General features: G+C 29.0%; 2 protein-coding genes across 3 annotated transcripts in view; one reads left to right on the top strand and one right to left on the bottom strand.

The window, feature by feature from the left end:
- Positions 1 to 7,571, bottom strand: part of MESK2 (misexpression suppressor of KSR 2) — a 244,284-nt gene extending 236,713 nt beyond the window's left edge. Inside the window, exon 1 of the mRNA XM_088188171.1 lies at positions 7,552 to 7,571. The gene's annotated coding sequence lies outside the window, so the exon portion shown is untranslated. The remainder of the gene's footprint in view (positions 1 to 7,551) is intronic.
- Positions 1 to 19,785, top strand: part of Fkbp14 (peptidyl-prolyl cis-trans isomerase Fkb14) — a 54,883-nt gene extending 35,098 nt beyond the window's left edge. For both annotated transcript variants that reach the window (XM_088188174.1, XM_088188175.1), the window contains 3 exons: positions 15,101 to 15,189; positions 15,274 to 15,461; positions 18,031 to 19,785. In XM_088188174.1, coding sequence (XP_088044300.1) covers positions 15,101 to 15,189; positions 15,274 to 15,461; positions 18,031 to 18,216 — 463 coding nt within the window. In that variant the 3' untranslated portion in view covers positions 18,217 to 19,785. The remainder of the gene's footprint in view (positions 1 to 15,100; positions 15,190 to 15,273; positions 15,462 to 18,030) is intronic.
- Positions 19,786 to 20,119: the final 334 nt, after the last annotated feature.

Here is a 20,119-nt window from a genome sequence, read left to right as displayed (position 1 = left end):
TTTTAATGCAAATTATATGTTCTGACATTTACAAAATAAAGAAATCGCTAAGCGTCAATACTTGGCTATCAAACAAAACTACGCGTCATATATTTCTGATAACAAAGGGCAAATAAATATAATTCTAACCGAAAACTAGCGCAATCTAATGTCGGCAAATTATTAATATTATACAACACTTGAGCGATCGTAGACAATTTGTAACCTATGGCAGCCTATTGTTGAAAGAGTATTTCACTCCTTCGTGGGTTTCTCAAAATAGTAAATAAGTAAATAAATCGTAATAAACCTTTCCAAACGTGGAGTTTAGTTTTCACACAGGTGTCAGGGATAACAAGTTATCAGCTACGGATTTAGTTGCTCTTGGTGAACAACGCACTCTTCTCATTTTTGGCCTGGCGCCAAGGATTCTTCAGAATCTGGCCAGGCTGCCATTACTGTACCGTCATTCGTTAAGGTCATCCTTGGCCAGTCGACCCCATCGAAGACTTCCTCCCCTCATTTAAATCATTTACGAAGCCGCCTGATATGGACATTCACGCTGCATCAGATCCTCACATTATTTCTTAAACTCGTATAAAACAATTTTTATAAATATGAGTATATAATAATTTAATTTTTTTTTATTAAAATGCAATCTGTTCATTTGGGTATTAATATTTTTTTCCTTTTTTATACTTTCTCCCTTAAGCACATGGATAAGAAAAAATAAAAATAATATGTTGGAAGTCCCTCACTAAAGGCTTTCTTAAAATAATTATAACATAAACTTTTAGGTTGTTTAATTAAATTAAATAAAACTCTATATATTATCTAATTAGTAGTTATTAATATATTTATACGCTACGTTTAGTTATAACAAATTAATTGCTAATATTTGTAACATAACTTATCAAAAACATAAAATTTTGATTATTTACTAAAAAATTTTTCTTTTTGACCGTCGTGATGCATTGATGTAATCAGTCCTTATATTTACTTCTAATTAATCCCTTGAACCCAAAAATCACAGATTTATTTTACCTCCAAAACGAATCATTAGACGTTATCCACCAAGCATAAAAAATATATAAATATTTCAGGTAAATTAAAATGTTTTTATTTAGTAGTTTTGTATTTAGTTTTTGATGTTTTTTTATGCTTTTTTCATTTTATGGAGTTAGTGTTGCTTTTCAAAAAAAAAAATATTACAAAAAAATTAGTAATAAAGCGATAAAATATTTTTTGAAAATAAATGTGTTAATTTATTTTACTAATATAATAATAATATTTGTGGTATGACGAATTTATTACAATCGCTGTAATTAAATTGGTGACATCAACTCACCTGAGCCCTCTGCTCTTCACGTTATTTAATAATGACATAAATACGGCAGTTAAAAATTCAAGTTTTTTTCTCTCATTTTCTATGGAGATGGGCTTCCGTAAATCATCTGACTTTTAGTGTCATATTTGTTTACCTAACGGAATCATTTTCTTGATTCCATTAGCAATCAGATTATTCCTAAAATTTCAGTGGGAACATATGATAGAGAAACTTTCATTAAAGAGCTCGAAATCACTTTTGAGAACAAATGGAGATCTACATGTCAAAGACATCTGCGAAAAAAATTCTCGCGTCTTCTATGACAGCTTAGTTTGAAACGATTTATAATTCCTGAATATTTGCTTAGTTTGCAATGATTTATAATCCCTAAATAACCTAATACTCCCTCCGAATATATAATAAGTTTAGTAATGGTTCTTTATATTATTCCGTTCTTGTATCCAAGCGGCTTTTTTATGAGCGTTCGGATACATTTCTCACATAAAGTTGCCAAGCATTTCTTCTAACTATAAACTATTATTAAAAAAAAATTGAGTTCCGGAACGTCTTTAAGTATCACTATCGCGTTCTTCTCTAATGTCCGTTCCAGCCAGGACGTCCAGGCTGTGATCTATATTATGTCAGCTACAAGGAGCTGGTCCGGTTCGAATCATTTAATTTTAATATTTTATGATTTTTATCTTTTTTACTTTCATATTATTTATTGTGTATTATTTTATATTATATTTTAATAATACTATATATTATTTTTTTACTACCGAGACGCATTGGGGTAACTCGTCACGTCACAGTGGTCTTAATTTATTTTTTAATGAATAAATTAATATGTATGTATGTGAATAATATCTTTATTCATCAATTCCTTCGCAAATAATTCAAGGTTTCGTAGTTTTTGTGTATTTTATCGAATCGACCGGTGATATTTTTATTTAAATTTCTCTGGCCTAGCCCTGCGGGGCCTTGTCTTATTAAATATTCGTAAGGTCCCGTTTTTATTACCGAGCTACCCTTGTCGCACTGCAAAACTTAAGGCGGAAACAACCTACAAGTTCCACACTACACGAGAATCGATGAAAAATATGTTAAATGCAACACAAACACTTCAGAACCATAATATATTTCGGCAGATAATCATGAATATTCTTCTGCTTCAGATAGCATAAAATTCATCGTAATTAAATTATTAAAAAAAATCAAATTCCCATATGAACGTGGCCATGTTGCCCATTTGGATATTCAATGGTGTTTTGAATAATATAGTATTCAATTCGATTTGATATCATAGGTTTCGGTGAAACGCATCCCGTCTGCGAAAATGTCGCGACTCTGAATTAAATATTAGATCGGCACACGACGCGGACGTGGCAAAGTAAAACGAAAAAAAGACCTGGAAACTCTGACCATTTCGTATGGGGTAAAAAATACCAAGGTCATAATACATTGTTAGAGTCACAGAAAGTGTCTTGTTTTACGGCGGGTTTAGCCGTTATTTTTACTTCTTGCATATGTCGTATTTTAGAATAGATACAAATAAAATTTCTTAGATCGATGATCATTTGGTATCATTATTCAAGAAATATTGGATCGATTTTAATATTCTGTACGTATTATAAAAAGTAATCTAAGAAGCAGTTATCAAGCGTGAAAGGAAGTTTATATTTCCAAATATTTTATTTCAACAACAATCAAAATGAATCACTTCACACATACTGCATTGCAGGTAGTGCTAAATGATTGATTCAATGGGTTCCAGGATTGAATCGAGAGCTTTTGAAACAGTAAATAGTTTCAAAATATATTTTAAAAATGAATAAATGTCACTTTCTCTATTGCTGCTTTCTCAATTAACAAAATAACATAATACCACACTTGTTATCCGCAAGGCAAAAACAATTTTTTTTTATCAAAATGCAATAATATTTTTTATTTATAAAAAATGTTTTATTCTTTACACTGAACAGTCAAATATATTTATTTGTAATATCAGTAGTTATTTATTTATTATTTAACTAATTTTCAATAACGTGCAAGCTTTTATATTTGAAGTTAAGATAATGGCATCCTATTTTGCCAATCTGAAAAATCATTTTTCAATCTAAGTTCATTCCGTTTCCAATTCAGTTATCGGGTTTGCCAATACTAAAACGTCATTTCCGGCACTACCGAGCACTAACTTTATATATTTACATATGTATCAATAAATAAAAACGTGAAAGGTCTGAAAAAATATTTTAAATCTAAAAAAAAAACGTTTCAATATGAAGTAAATTATTGATCAACTTATGTATCGCGCTTTCTGATAAAAAAAATAAGCTGATAAGATTCGAAAAGCAAACATCAAACGTTATTTTTGCAAATACTGTAATGTCAAGCAGATGTAGAATGTGCCCTATTATTTTTTATCTAATATCAGAAAATATGTCCATACTATATTGTGTTCAGTTATTTTATATTATGAAAAAACAATTTTGCCAAACAATTGGATAAATTAAATATACTCAAACAATAAAAAGATAAAACAAAATTATAATAAAAATAATAAATCGACTCACGATGAAATCTCCTAGCTTATTTTATCGCCCCATTTTAAATTTCATTAAAATTAGTTCTTCATTTGTATTTGACAGATAAAATGACAAACTAAGAATTTAAATACGTTGACTGACGTTTCATGGTTTTTAATTTACCGGTCGGTGAACTTTCCGGATACCCTTTATTCAATTGAACATTGGCCTATATTTTTTAATCTAGCATTTTATCTCTAACGTGTTGTTCTAATTTTCCTCTTGAGTTTAACCCAACTTTATGTATTTTATTATAACCTTTATTGAAACTCAGTAAGCATTGCTTGTATTTGCATAAGCTCATTTTTATAGTTTTATACAACTATTTTCGTTCTTTATCTAAGATTTGCTCTTTAATTTTTTTTTTAATTAGTCTTGCAACTTCGTTGTAAAAGGTTATTAATTATTTAAATTTTGCAGTAAATGCATTTATATATTATTTTATTATAAAAATGTAAATTAAAAAACAGGTTTATTGTCGCCATAGTAGTTTTTAAGCCATCTAAATCATTTTTTTGAGAAACCTGTTTAGGGTCACAAAATTTATTCGACAAAAAAAAATATAATATATTGATTCAATAAAAATCAAATACCAGTAAAATTGCGAAATAAAATTATATTTATATTTATATGTGACGGCAGCAGAGTGCCAAGCGATGCGACACAGATCGCGTACTCTCCCAGTCACTCATCAATGTGCAATCGGCTTTTTAAAGTTACTTGGATCACGAATGGATATGAACATAAAAGAAACCCAAACGCATAGCTTATATAGAATTCGTATAATATGTATTTTTTAAGTATGTATATGTTTATTTTAATGAGAACGTTGTTTTATTAAATTATGCATTTTATTCAGACCTCTAAAAAACCAGAAGCAGAAGCTTAAGCCTCACAAAGAATTTCACTTCAACTACTTTGACGAATCAAAAACGTAGCGACAAAATTTTTGGATACAAGTGGCTAGACTTGGCCAAAGAGAAAAATGTCTGTTCCTGTCAGTGTTTTAATTGTGATTTTGGCTCACCTTTCCTTTGGTTTTAAGTTCAATTGAACTCTCGTTTATTACCAGCCGGGAGCGATGTGTTTCTTCAAGTAAAAATGTTGATATGATATAGTGCAAGTTTGGCTAACCTCTCGTAAATTCCAAGTCAAGAGCGAAGTGAAAATTCCGAATAAAAATGTTGATGGAGCTTACAATGGGGAAAAAAGCAATAGTTCTGGATCACGTTTCTTACTGAAGTGTCAGAAAGACAGCGTTCTAGCTTATATACTCTTGAAACAATCCAACGATCCTTTTAGTCCTCGAACCTCTAACTATTTTTTTCATTATGACTGTACTCTCTTAATCTGTTAAAATTTTATCACACTCCTATAAAGACATCTCAAACGCTTTTTTTTATAATCCATGGCGATTTTTTTTAATTGTATTTATTATTTACGTCCTGTTTTTATTTCAGTGAATATTTCTAGTCTTTGCTTCTCAACCTTACGTGGTTTTTTAATATTTTTAAAAGCTGTTTTGTGTCTCATGTAATATTAACGTTTAAATTTAATTAACGGTTGTTCTAAAAAATAGTCTCTGCGGTGGCTTGCCGTTAAAAAGTTCATGAGAATTTTTTAATGACTGTGGCTAGCCAGCGACACCTTTCTAAAGTAAGACACCTTTTATTTAACGCCATATTTAACTACTATACACATAAATATGAAAAAGTTGATCAGTTCATAATAATACCAAAGTTGATTAATTTTTACATGATCTCTTTTTAATAATTTAAGATTAATTCCTCAATTAAGTAAAGTGGCTCTATATCATCGTCCGTGAATTTTGGCACACATTGTTTATATGGCGCAATTTGTGAACAAGATAGCAAACGCGACTCATTTCAAGGGACAAAGGCTCTATCGATGCGATGCTTATCCGTCAATAATACGAGCCCCCGGAGGCTGCATAGCGACCGCAGGCCAATATCTCAAATATGGTCAGATTAATGCGCTTTTGGTCCATTGTGACCACCGGCCACTGTTGGCTGACGTTCATCAGACCCATGCTAACCGGATTGCATTTCACCTATTTACACGCTCAAATATCAGCTGGCAAACAGGAAAACACTCAACAAGGCAACATTGTGTAAAGGTGTCGCCAGACATTCAATCCGGTTTTCGCCACCTCGGAGTATTCGAGCTTAAGATATTATTATAGGACGCCTAACTAAAACGATATATGATATGAATCTTTAGCCTTTTTAGCTTCTAAAGCTACGTATGTATTGTAGATTTATTTATCAGTCCCCTTTACTCTTATCGTTATTCATTAATGAAATAAATACTGCCGTTATAAATTCGATGTGAAATGCATTTGCTTTGTTGCAGAGTCTTTCTTTCCACGGAGTGATTTAGATTATATATGGAGATGGACGATTGAACAAATATTTTTTAACATACTGCGTATACAAAAATAATTATCAATGTTCAATTTATGCATTTCATCTTATTATCAAATTCTAAGGTTTTTCTATGAAACGGTATTCTTATCACTGTTGCATTGTTTAGAAATTTATTCAACAATTTTTTGCATTATTTATATTTTTTGAGAAAAAAAATAATATTCTTTATTTAATATTAAATTTAAAATGAATTTTAAAAAGCCTTTTTTTAATGCCCTTAAAACCGGTTAATCGATTTGAAAGCCCTAAATTCAACTTATTTTCTGTGTAATATAACTATTGTTTGCTGGCACGTTAAACATGCAAAAGGTCAACAGTTGAGCGTAACCTTTCAAGGATTAAAATTTTATAACCCACAGATAAGAAATATATACATTGTGAACATTGTGTTTTATGCTGTTCTTGGAAATATAGATTAAATAACAAACGTAATATTAGATATAGAGTTCTTAAATGTAAGCCAAACCAATTTTAAGATATTAACGCACAAAACAAAGTATCAATCTGAAATCTATATTTAATTCACAATTTACATTCAATATTTCACCCCAAAAAACAGATACTTTTAAATTATTTTTACACAAGAAATTTGTGGTGTACCTAATATATTACAAAATGTGCAAAAATTAAATTATGCTAAATATAATTTTAATATGACCAACACAATCTTAGTACTGATCAATTTATATCGTGTCTAGAGTTTAAAAGATTATCACAGAGTAAGCTTTCTTAGATTTTAAACAAAAAAAGCGCTACAAGTAACGTCGTATTCGACAAGAGATTGCATTAAAAACACCGATCCGAAAATCACGTCATAAAAAATGCCGCTGATCACACATATAGATTAAAAATGCATAACAGGTTTTAAAACTACAAAGACCATCCCTCTAGCTGGAGCACATTGAAGGTAGCAAAAAAATTTGCGCCATGAATAAATTTTATTTACCCATTTAATTTCTGAATTAAAATATAATACTCTGCTTTAAAAATCTCCAGTTTGCTTAACATATAAAACTATGAATACAAAACTCAATTTAGATCTCTGCATATACTTAGAAAATAAATATATTGCAATCTTTACCATATGACGCAGTTTTAAATCGAATCGATTTTTAACCAGACGGACAGGTATATACAATATGTTGATCGTCTGCCTGCTTTAATAGTAAATACAACTTAAAATATAACTAAATTTAATATGTATGATACATACGTGAGTAGTTATAGGAAACACGGGAGCGATTCGAAAATAGTGCAAACCGAACGAACCTTCAACGATAACTAGTAGTTGATCTACTGGTTTGCTTGACTACTATTTACTAAAACGCAAAAAATGCTAGTTTTATTTGCAATTCACAAAACCGGATTCAGCTATCGAGTATATGGCAATAACTACCTCTATGTTTTTATCGTCGTCACTTAAAATAAAATGTTCTATGTTTATTATTTACTGCTGCAATTATAAATAATTTAAATATATTTTTATATTTCACTCCACTTTATTTTGTTTTACATGTTTTTGCAATATTACGTAACGTCTCAGTGGGAACGTACGTTACCGAGCGTTCCCATTGCAACGGCGCCAACACGATTATATTATTTTTGACTTCTGAAAAGTAATAACTGTTGCGCCCTCCTATTGCCCAAAATCGGTTTGAATATACTCTGACCAATTTTCTCATATCAATACATAGTACATAGTCATATCAGTAAGTATAGCTATCATATTTTTGAAAAATAGTGCTATATCGTGCAGATAAATTTTTGTTCCGCTTATTTTCTCATAATAGATGACCTAGCTTAGTTTGTATTTTGAACGCGTTTTAATGAAAGTCAGCACTTTCATTAGGTTAGGTTTGCTTTTGAACAGCAAATGGACGTTTCGCAACTGTCATATTGAGTTTCATAGATATTTTAGAGCACTATATTAGTTAAATTATACATTTTAAGTTGATATAAATACATAAATAACTGCTGATGAAAATGTATTTGCACTTCACTAGTGAAAATATAATTTCACTAAAAAATATATATTCACTGTAACATTTACACAACGCGTGTAAATAAATATAATGATAAGTTTCAATTATATAATTTCACTAGCATCTATCAGATAAATTATATTTTCAGTTGTAAAAATATATATATCTACCGGTGAAAATGTATTCCGAAATAATTTCACTAAAATGACATATTTTAAAAATTATTCTCGGGATAGATTCGAGACTGTTTTACATTGATTATCATTTGCTAATAAAAATTACGTTTAGTATATTACAAAGACAAAATCGATAGAAAATAATAATATATTCTTAGCCATTTTTAAGACTGCTATTCAAGCTATAATATTTTTTTTTTAATTTCATAGATGCTCTATATATCATATCTAAATAGTCTTGTAATATTATTTCGATTATTTTCTAAATATTTTATATCAAAAATGGCTCAAATTTAAGTTACAGTTCTGTTATTGATAATAATTAAAAAATATACATACAGAGATATATAACATATTCTTATATAATTCATTACATTTTATTGACTTGTTACCATTGTTTAGTTTAAAAGAGGAAATTAAAATTACATAAATCTTTTACAATTTTATTGTTTTCATATCAAAACACAATAGACTATTGCCTGTGAATTCCTGTTTGCATTACGAAACAAGCATAATACACAACTCTATGTTTCATAGAAAAACAAAAGGTACAGACTCAAATTAAATCCCTGCGGTGTTTCTTAAGAGCAAAATACTTGTTGGAGCGACAAGTAAAATACAATAGCTTTAAGAAAGCTAATTAATTTCCAAATAAGAAGCTCGTAATAAACTATACTGGCGTTTAAATTTCACATTTTATATATTATTTAGTAGTTCAGATGTAAATAATATGCTTGTTACATTTATTTATTAATTAATTGTGAATCTTCCGTTCAAACGTAACAACACTTACAAGTATTAAAACACCAATTTTTTCTCTATATTATTGACATCTATTATAATAATTATAAACAGTAATTAAAGCTTAAAAATAATAGATGCAATTTTGCACGATCTAGCTCTAGAATTTATTTTTAATTATTCATTATAATATTCATTTGTTAGATTAATCTTTGATTCCGATCTCCCAGACATGATAGTAATTAAAAAATATTATGGCTTATTTGGGATTCAAAGTCTATCGCACTAATATGACAAATACAAAAATAATATCTTTAATAGTACTCATACGATTTTATTTATTATAATATTTAATAAAAGTAAAAAATAATTATTGCATTTGTTTCATATTTAAAAAAATTCTACGAAAATTTATCACTGGAAAAGGTTGAGTGGCTTAAAGTGAATAATAAAATGATAAAAACTTATCCTTTCTGAGTAGTTCAACTTTAGATCTCTAAATGTACAAATAAACAGTTTTAAATTACTCGTTAATTTGCTTGTATCAAAAGGTCTATTTCAAAATATTGTAAATTTTATACATACTTAACAACTTCATTCACTATTATTATAGTCATAAATCATGAAAAGTCGCCTTATAATTTGTCCAATAATTATTAAAAAGCAATAGATTGAAGATATGGTCAGTGACTAACACCTTAAAGATCTGTGTTCGAATCCCATACGAACCCTAGTGATTTTTTTTATCGTGTCTGGGAAATCGAAATTAGTGATTTATTATATAATTTTAATTTAGACAGTGTGAGCTTATTTATACATATTTAAAATTGAATTTTGGTGACAGTATAGAATTCTTAAGCATCCTGTATATGTTAAAATCCAATGTGTCAATTTTTTACAAAATAGCGACAAGTATAAAAACTTAAACACTCGTAACTCAGTAGGTTTAAACTTTAACGAAAAGATTGCTACCTATGAAACGTTTAAAAGCCTAAACTTCATCTATATAAAATATAAAAAAAAATAGTTTTTTGCCTCAAAACAAGCGATGTATCAGTTCGATCGGACCCTCGTACGAGCCATTTTGAGACTTTCAGAAGAGTTAACGCTCTTAACTGCTTGCTTTTGACGATTAAAAATTACATTTTTAGTATTGTATAGAACTACAGAGTACCCCTTATACGTTCTGTATGAAAAAAAAATATAATTTTTTTTACAAAATGGCGGCCAATGTAAAAATTAACTTTGCAAAATGAAATCTCACTGAAAAATGTCGTGTGCAAAAAGTGTTTAAAAGCTTACTTTGCATTTAAAAAAATATTTTAATTATTTTTTTAATAAAAAACGAGTCTTATGGTAAATTGACCGGGCCCCCTTAAAGATCTGTGTTCGAATCCCATACGAACCCTAGTGATTTTTTTTATCGTGTCTGGGAGATCGAAATTAGTGATTTATTATATAATTTTAATTTAGAGAGATCATCACAGATTATGTTTTCTTAGATTTTTATATTCTCACGGATGTATAATTCAAATAAAATCTAGTCTTCTCAGTTTTTAAATCACAGATTTTTATTCTGGTGTCTCTCTATACTTATTTAGTAGCTGTCGATTATGTTTACTTCGTTGTAAATGTCTGTCACATTATAACGGAAAATTTACAAAAAAATAAATAAAATATTGAACTCTCTTTTATTTCAAATCGGAAGCAAAGTGATAGTTCTGACTAAAGGATGTAAATTCAATATTTAAGAATTTAAGTTTGATGTCTCTTACAGTTCTCAATTATTTGATCGAAATAGATAGACCGTATTTGCTTAACTGTGGTTTCCAAAAATCAGTAAAATCAGAAATTATGTAATTACATTCAATGTATTATTTTACGTTAATGCACCTATTTTATAATGAAAATAAACGCATTACTTTGTATTTGGCACCGACCGTATATTTTTTATTTGTTAATTCGCCTATGTTTTTATCTTTTTTGCAAGTGCTTTTAACTCGTTATATGCTATTCGCTTAAATATGATTGTATAAATAAGTTTTTTGATTTAATTTCATTGCAACAATCATTTAAAAAAAATATAAAATCTTAGGTTTCTAAAATAATGACATAACACATATAATATTTCATTAATTTATTATATCACATTTGGTACTATACACTAGTTTAAGGCGTCTTTAAATAGTTTGAAGTTCAAGCAAAATGAAGTTTAATTCATTACATTCTCGACTCAATGAAGCACCTTTTTTAATTGTTCAAGATTTGGTATTGACTGTGGGCTATAGAGTCCTTTAATATCGCAGCTACCCTTACATGAGTAATTCAGCTTCTTAACGAGCTAACCAGACACAATGATGTTTTGCGCGATAACTACGAGAAGCTAAAACAATATATGTGAGATATTTCACATATATTTTAAATGTGCGCCATATTTTATACAAAACATTTTATGCGAATTTTTAATAAGAATAGTTCACGTGTATTATTTTTGTATATGTATTTTTGTGAATATACTCAGAAGTGTGAATCTACGTTAAGCAGACTAAGTCCTTCGGATTTGACTGTAAATATAAATACCGGCAAGAAAATCCCTAAAAAACACTCTGTCGCGTATCCGATCCATTTTCTCGGACCTGTGTGGGATTTTCGCGGATGAGGATTTTTATCTTTGATGCCCTTCCAAGACCTTATTTTTTTGCGGTGCGATGATGAAAAAGCCACGGATACGCGGGGGAAACTTGTTCCCTTCTCGCGCAAGAGTTTCGGGCTAAACGGCACCTAAAACGCAATTTATGGCAAGGCCAAAAAGCACCACACTCTTATAAATAAGCTCCGCGTGCTTAGCGGAATTTTATTTATCTTACGATATCTGGTCCGAGAGTCTAAATAAACTACGATCGCTGCCGATGAGATTTATTTTATTCGATGCGGGGCAACCCATCAAAATCGTGGAATGCATGTATGTACATACATACCTATGTATGCACATACACGCGGTATGTTCGAAAAGTAGCCCAACTCTTATCTTATATTTCCTTACGACTTACTCCATCGCCTTGAAAATACGAGGGACATTCAGAATGTAAAGTTACAAGGATAATAAAAATCGTAGCATAATTGTTTTACTCGATTGACTATAATACAAAATAATAATAAAAAATATTTATATTTGCTCAAATTTTTGACGGAATTCAACAAGCTATTTAGCTTTTCAAGATGTGAGGGTTTGCGTATCGCGTCTTTTCTTACTCGCATCTTTATTGCCGATGTTTCGACCACCAATGTTGGGTCATCATCTTGGCGCAATCAGGACCTTATCTCGGCCGCTGCAGACTTTTTGTGATTTGTTATTTTTCCGTTTGTTTAAACAAACAAACAAAAATATATTAACATTGTTGCTCCATTTATAAAATAAAAACCATAAATACAAAATGAGAAATTCGGGCGATAAAATATGATATATAATAAACTATCTGAAAAAATATTATAAATATAAAAAATAGATTTATTTATATAAAAATACTGACTTTCTTAATATTAAATTAAATAAATATGTACATGTAGTGTATGAAAACACAAATACATAACTATAAATATTTGCAAAGTAACGATTTCAGATGAGACTCAAGTAATTTTGAACGCAAGATTTCCAGGTGAATAATTTTTAGTACCATTCATCTGTGACTAAACACGAAAGTTTTTCTACTGGAAGTTGATATGTTTCAATCTCATTAATGATAATATTAAATATATTTTTTTAATAATTAATTTTAAGCATATATAATATTTATATAAATGATTCTTTATAAAAATAAATTATCGCAACAACGAATAAAAATTAATAATCGATATTTAACATAAACAGTTATTAAAATGTTTGTATTTTTAACCGTTATTAGCATTTATTTCGCAATATTTTTTTTGTCCTTGACTGTTTAGTGGATATTTAAAAACTTCATTACTCGTAATTAAGGACGGAATAGCGTAGTCCATAACGTTTCAGTCTAGTAACTCTAAGGTTGCGGGTTCGAGCCCTGGTAACGGCACTCGAATTTGCATTTATAAAAATGCGTTATTATTAAAAAAAATCGGCCCTAGCTGCAGTGACATCTATTAATTATAAATTGTATTACACTATTTTATAGATATTCATTATGTCTTATTGACTTACTGAGTTGCTACAAATTTGCCCGTTGTAATGCATTGGGCTTACGCCTGTTAGGTTACAACGGAAGATTTAATAAAAATAAATTATATTTAAAATAATTATTTACAATTGAATACAAAATAGGTACATTTCCTATTTGTATATTTAAGGCTCATATTTTCTCGTTTATAGTAATTAGTTAAAGTTTATTACAAAAATGTCAATTTAAAGCTTTTTAACGCAAAATAAAATATATTTTATTGGTTTTCCCTACAGTGTATTTTACACGGCAATTATTTGCAATTTATCTTTAATTACCACTCACAGTATTTTAATATTTTATATCAAAGGAAAAGTAATTTATATTATAAATGATTATTAAATTTGCAACAATTTTGCGTCCCGTAATATTTTTATAAAAATTAGAATTTTCAGTTTGATTTTTCGATTTTCTCAAGAAATGCTTAAAATATATTAAATATATAGTGTGTCATTACTGGATGATCGCTGAAGAGAACAAACTTCAATTGAATGATGATTTGTTATGACTAGAATGGATCGATCTACTGGGTTAATACATTTTTGACTTCCGTTTTTATACCTGAATAGTAGAGAAAATTGTCATTAACAGCGGTTGATATTTCTGACAAATTAAACATAAAAACCCCTTTAGGTTATTGAAAACACGAGATTTAAGTTTGATGACAGGCAAATTTTATGACGTAACTCTGTGGAAAGTCCCCATACATTTCTGCAATCTGTTGATTTCTATGCAGAGCAGTTTCTTTTTATCTGATTATTGATGTAACTCATAGATTACCAAAGTAATGATATAGCTGATTAGAATAGTTGAGAATGTCGCTTTTTCTTGTGCGATGATTGTGAACTATTTAAAAATGTTCATACAAATTTAATTTTAAACATAAATGGTTCTATAAAAATTCTCGAGAAATGAGATTTTTCTATTTAGCAGCTTTTTTCTCGAAAATCTCAATGACATAAGTATGGCATGATTACATTGTGCTTGCTGTGTGTCAATTTCTATTCCCACCAAGTTTATTCAGTAATCTCTGCCAATAGGGAAACTATTGCATAAATTCAATGGCAACTTGCTTACGTTCTCAGGTTTGCCAAATTCATTGAGGTCTATAAATAAAAAAAATATTCTACAAGTATTTTTCAAAGGTCAAACCAAAAATAATATTTTCTGAACTGTGTACTTTTCGAATATCCCTCGTACATATAAATGTACACAAAAACACATAAAGTAATTCAACTAATAAATATTATATTGTAACCACCTGATTGCCTTTTTCATATATAAATAAATTACTATTTTATATTTCCATACTACTAATACCATTCTTCATTTATTACGGTATTAATAAAATGTCGTCTTAATTAAATATAATTAATAAAAAAGTATCGTCTTCAAAGCGGGTTGAGCTCTGTATTTTGGACGTCGTATCTAAATCAGTATGACATGAAGAGAGAAGCGGCTGCTTTCTCGGTCTTCTTTATCTCTGTGGTAGTCTTTCTTTTCTTGGTTATGATCTCACCAAGCTCTAGAAGCATTGTCGGAAAAGAGTTCCAAAAAGATGTTATATTTAAGGCGCTGTGTATTTGTTTTTATATACTTGTTAGGTTTAATTTTATTTAAAATATATAACAACGACATTTTATTAATTTTAATAAATTTTATTTTAATTACAGCTATGATCGCGACCAACCGTTCTCCTTCCAATTGGGCGTAGGACAAGTCATCAAAGGATGGGATCAAGGACTTATGGACATGTGTGTCGGTGAGTAACATTACTGCACTATTATTTTTAATATTAGTACAATAAAACATACCTTTTGATATATATTTTTGTATTAATCTAAAGGCGAGAAACGCAAATTGACTATCCCACCATCGCTCGGATATGGTGATCGTGGAGCTGGAAACGTAATCCCTGGAGGCGCTACGTTGCTCTTCGACGTAGAACTCATCAACATCGGAGACTCTCCACCGACCACAAATGTCTTCAAAGAGATCGACTTTGATAAAGACAATATGCTGTCTAGAGAGGAGGTTAATATATAATATAAGCAATAATAAAAATTATTAAAAAAATAAACCCTTTGCTTGCCAAAATACCACATATTGCTTTGTGCAATTTTAACCTCAGAAATACAATTTTTAAATGTGCTGTAAGGTTTTTGTTTCATAGACAAATAAGAATATTTTTCTGGTGATATATTTTTATATTAAGTAATACATCGATATTTATATAGTTATACAAAAAAAGACTCGGTGACGAAAGGGTTAAGCATTGTTGGGTTTTTGCGCCGTTGTAACGTATTAGGCATAACATGTTACAGCGGAAGATTTACAATAAATAAATAAGCGGAATATGGGTATGCTATTGCGCATATTGCTGACTTCGTCATTCACAAAGCTTCTATCGCTCAACTATTTGCTCACCATTTTATAAAACTAACTATGCTATTTTCAACTCCGCAATCGCTTTTCTCAGATTTTCAATATAAAATAAAATTACTTATATAATTATAAATGTTCAATTTTTGATAAATACAGTCACAAGATTAATAAAAAAATTAGATGAAAATATTATTTTTTAACTAAAAGATTATATAAATGTATTCATTGCCTTTTTCTTATAATTCAACGAATCGACTGATGTGATGAAAACTGCACAGATAATGATATTTATCTGAATGTTATTTGAATATTTGACAATAACATAATAAAGTATTATAGTAATACCTATGCACGAAGGACCAGAGAAGAATATATATTTACATTTTTTTTAATAACTGTATAAAAAGCAATCTCATTTATGAATTATTTTGATGATGTATATGTATAGGACGTAAAATTGTGTTATTGCTTTATATTAGCATGATGATAATCATTATTAGCATATCATTAAATTATCGATTAACAATTTGTACGTTCAGAGTCATATCAAAAATAGTCGATTATATGCGAAGCTGTGCCGTTGAGAGACGAATGTGTAGATTTTGAAATGAGGACAATGATATGATACTTTCAGTAGTCAAAGCGTTTAGCACCATTCAAATGTTTTTTCGCACTTTTTTGTGAAGTTTTATCTATTATGAAAATCATGAACTTGTCTATGTACAGTTAGTTTTTTATTAAAACATGTCACGATGTTTTCCACTTGCTTAGCATATAAAGGTTACAGTATTTAAAGGGTTTTAGTTTATTTTATCACATTTATAATTAATTCTATTATCTTAATTCTTTGTTATTTGTCAATGACGTAAATCTGTCTATGACATAAAAATAAATTGGTAAAATGAAAAATATCTTAGCTTATATATCAATAAATGTTATATTAAAAATAGATATCTTCATTTAGAATACGATGACATTTACTGAAAGTTTTATCAACAAGATCTTCAGCATCCGTCTATAACACAACTTTTCAAAGGTCACAAAGTTATGTATGCTAGTCACGAGTACTGTATATAATCATAGTTAAATACTAACTCTCAATATATCTGCTCATCTTCTAGCCATCTCGATACTTTTACTCGTATTACATAATCTAAAGTCTCACTGTTATTTATCCATACGAAGACATATTTACTTTCACTATTAATCTACACCAGTGTTTCTCAACTAGAGGCCATGTGGCCAATGGTAAAAAATACTAGACAACTTCATCGTTTTTAAGATTAAAAAAAACTTTTTAAATGCTCATTACAATTAAAATATTAATTTTAACTGTCTAAAAACCATAAAAGTATGACCTATATAATAAAAATAAATCTGTAAATAAGTTCCTTTGATCGTAACATAAATTATATGACACGAATAAAAGTATCAACATTCGAATAATCCGGTTTATGCAATTACGCAATGCACACATGTTAATATAGACTCACACACGCACACGTACCCATACGCGCGTATCTGTTTTTTATTGGCTAAAGCAATTTTCGATTTACACATCAAATGAATTATATTCTTTTTTTAGTAATAAATAAATTTAAATTAAAAAAAATATCTGATTTAATAAATATAAACAACTTAAATTAAAATCAAATAACGAAAATTAATATATAAAATATTGAGCATAAAATTTAAATTTAAAATTGCGTTTGCACCGCACGCCACTGAGCAGCCAAGTCATAACATTTACTGAAATTTGTCAGTTAGACTACAAATTAGCGGACAATTTAATAACTTTGCAGAACAAAAATATTATGTCTAGGTAATAAATACAGATACGAGTATTATACTTGAATATCGGTAATCAAAACATAACTATGTATGTATATAATAAAAAAAAAACAGAAGTAACAGCAATTGCCATAAATAAAAAAATCGCATTCGAATCAACATTCAGGCGTTTTCTTCCTATTTGATGCATTACATCAGATGGCTGAAAATGTTGACATTATCACTGTTTATTTCAATATAAAATTTCGCACTTGAAAGAGTACCTTGCATCCAATACTTTCTTTATTATACATGGTAAATATATACGCAAAGAAAAAATCTTATATATTTTTTATTATATTCTATTGTTTTTAATTATATTCTTACGTCATTGACTTTATCTATAGAAATACTATTAGTCTTAATAATATATTTCTTCTTTCCACAGGTTAGCGAATATTTAAAGAAGCAAATGATCGCTGCCGACGACGGTCAGTTCCCAAATGACGACATTAAGAACATGCTTGAAGATCATGACAAGCTGGTCGAAGAAATATTCCAACATGAAGATAAAGACAAGAACGGTTTCATCAGCCACGATGAGTTTTCGGGACCCAAGCACGACGAGCTCTAAATTATTAAACAATTTAAATATATTATACATAGAACTATATGTGTGTATATACATATGTATGTATACATACACGCATATACAAAATTACAACAAAAACAAGAGCTCCTGTTACTAAGGAAGTAAAAACAAAATAGCATAATTATTTATAGGTATTAGTAAATGTTAACCATATTTCCGTAGTGTACGAACTTCATACATTTGTTGTGTACGCATCCAATATATAAGAGCCGGTGATTGTTAACACCCCACATGTCAATATTACAACACTTGGATAAGATTTACATAATCTTAAATATGTAGATTTATATGTGTATTAATTTAAAAATAGATTTAATGTTTATTTAATCAAATATATCCCCACTTCTGCTTATAATTTAACAATCAATGCTACTGTAACAGTAATTTTATTTTTTTAAATATGTGTGGTTTAAACAATAACCGATTCGCATTATACGATGGGCTTAAAGATACTTAATTATTTTACAAATTGTATTTCAGGTGCTTGTGAAAGATCTCACATATATTGCAGCAGCTTTCAGTACACTACAATAGTGCTGTACAAAATGTTTTTCTCTGTTCACTAATGTTGTCGTGATCTGCTAGAACTCGATTTTTACTTCATTAGTGCCTAAACCAATCAGTTTGATTCAAAATTTGATATTGATATGATGTCTGTGAAACTCGATCATTTTAAAAATCGCAGACACGCATAATATGTTCGTGAATAAAATGCACTGACACCTTTTGAACATACAATACAATACTCACTTACTATGGCATTTATCTTATGAAAGTTCGTAACATTATATTAACGACTGGAAAAAATCATCTAAAAATACATATCGTAAAAATACTGTATCACTGTTTGCCTTATTACTTATATTTTCCCCAGTCAAAAGTTTATTGTATTATTTAATTGATGAATAAGAAGTACTAATAATCCATATTCACAAATTTTTAATTATTTTATAATTGTTGATTATGTATTAAATGTTTCGCTACTGTATATTTACAAAATATAATTTTTAATATATTTACACTTCGTACTTAATGATCGTTTTGGATATTATCCGTATATGAACAAATATCAGTTAGATTATTATATTGGTGGATGTGATCGCTCCATAAGTATGTTATTTTATTATGTTATACAATTCTATAAATGTTACATTCCAATCTAGATAACATAATCCCCTATATATTTGATTTGTGATAAAAATGTAAGTGTAAATATTATCTATAATTGTATAGACAAAAAAATATGTCGTTTACACGGACAAAATGAAAGTTAGGTGTATAACATCCATTTGTAAACGTAACTGTGCACATATAACAATTTCTTCTGATACGTACACAGAATTACAAGTATTAAAAAAATATTAAACACCTTAATGGTTCGCTGGAAATTTTATGTTGATTGTTCCCTATCCCGTATATGTAATCGAATATACATTGAATGTACGTATTGAAAATTGTTCTGTTGATTTATTTGATTCGTGTGATGTTTTTAATAATTTGAATGCTATTTTATTACAGTTTATTAAAAATTTTGTACTGAAGTTTTTTAAATTGTGTTCTTATTTCAATCCTACATCTTAAAATGTAAGCAGATACTTACAGATACCAAAGAGCTACGGAGTTAATACATAAAACGCTCTGACAATACTAACATGGCAGCAGCGAGAGCAAAACATTATTTGATTTACCACGACGGAAGTACAACGACCGGTGGCGCCTCGTCCGCCGATGTCATTCATAGCATATAAGTATGTAACTACTACCTACAACTTCAATAAATACTACTGCAGTGTCCCAATCTGTTTTATTCCCATCTGCTACCGTCTGTCCACCAAAAAACTATAGTTTAACAATAAATGAATCCGTTGTTCATAAAAAATCTTCA

Source organism: Plectrocnemia conspersa, unplaced genomic scaffold (assembly GCF_051122295.1).
Source record: "Plectrocnemia conspersa isolate PC_06_02 unplaced genomic scaffold, ASM5112229v1 ptg000006l, whole genome shotgun sequence".
Taxonomy (NCBI): domain Eukaryota; kingdom Metazoa; phylum Arthropoda; class Insecta; order Trichoptera; family Polycentropodidae; genus Plectrocnemia; species Plectrocnemia conspersa.
The sequence above is the reverse complement of the archived record's forward strand: the minus strand, read 5'-3'. Positions and strand labels throughout refer to the sequence as shown.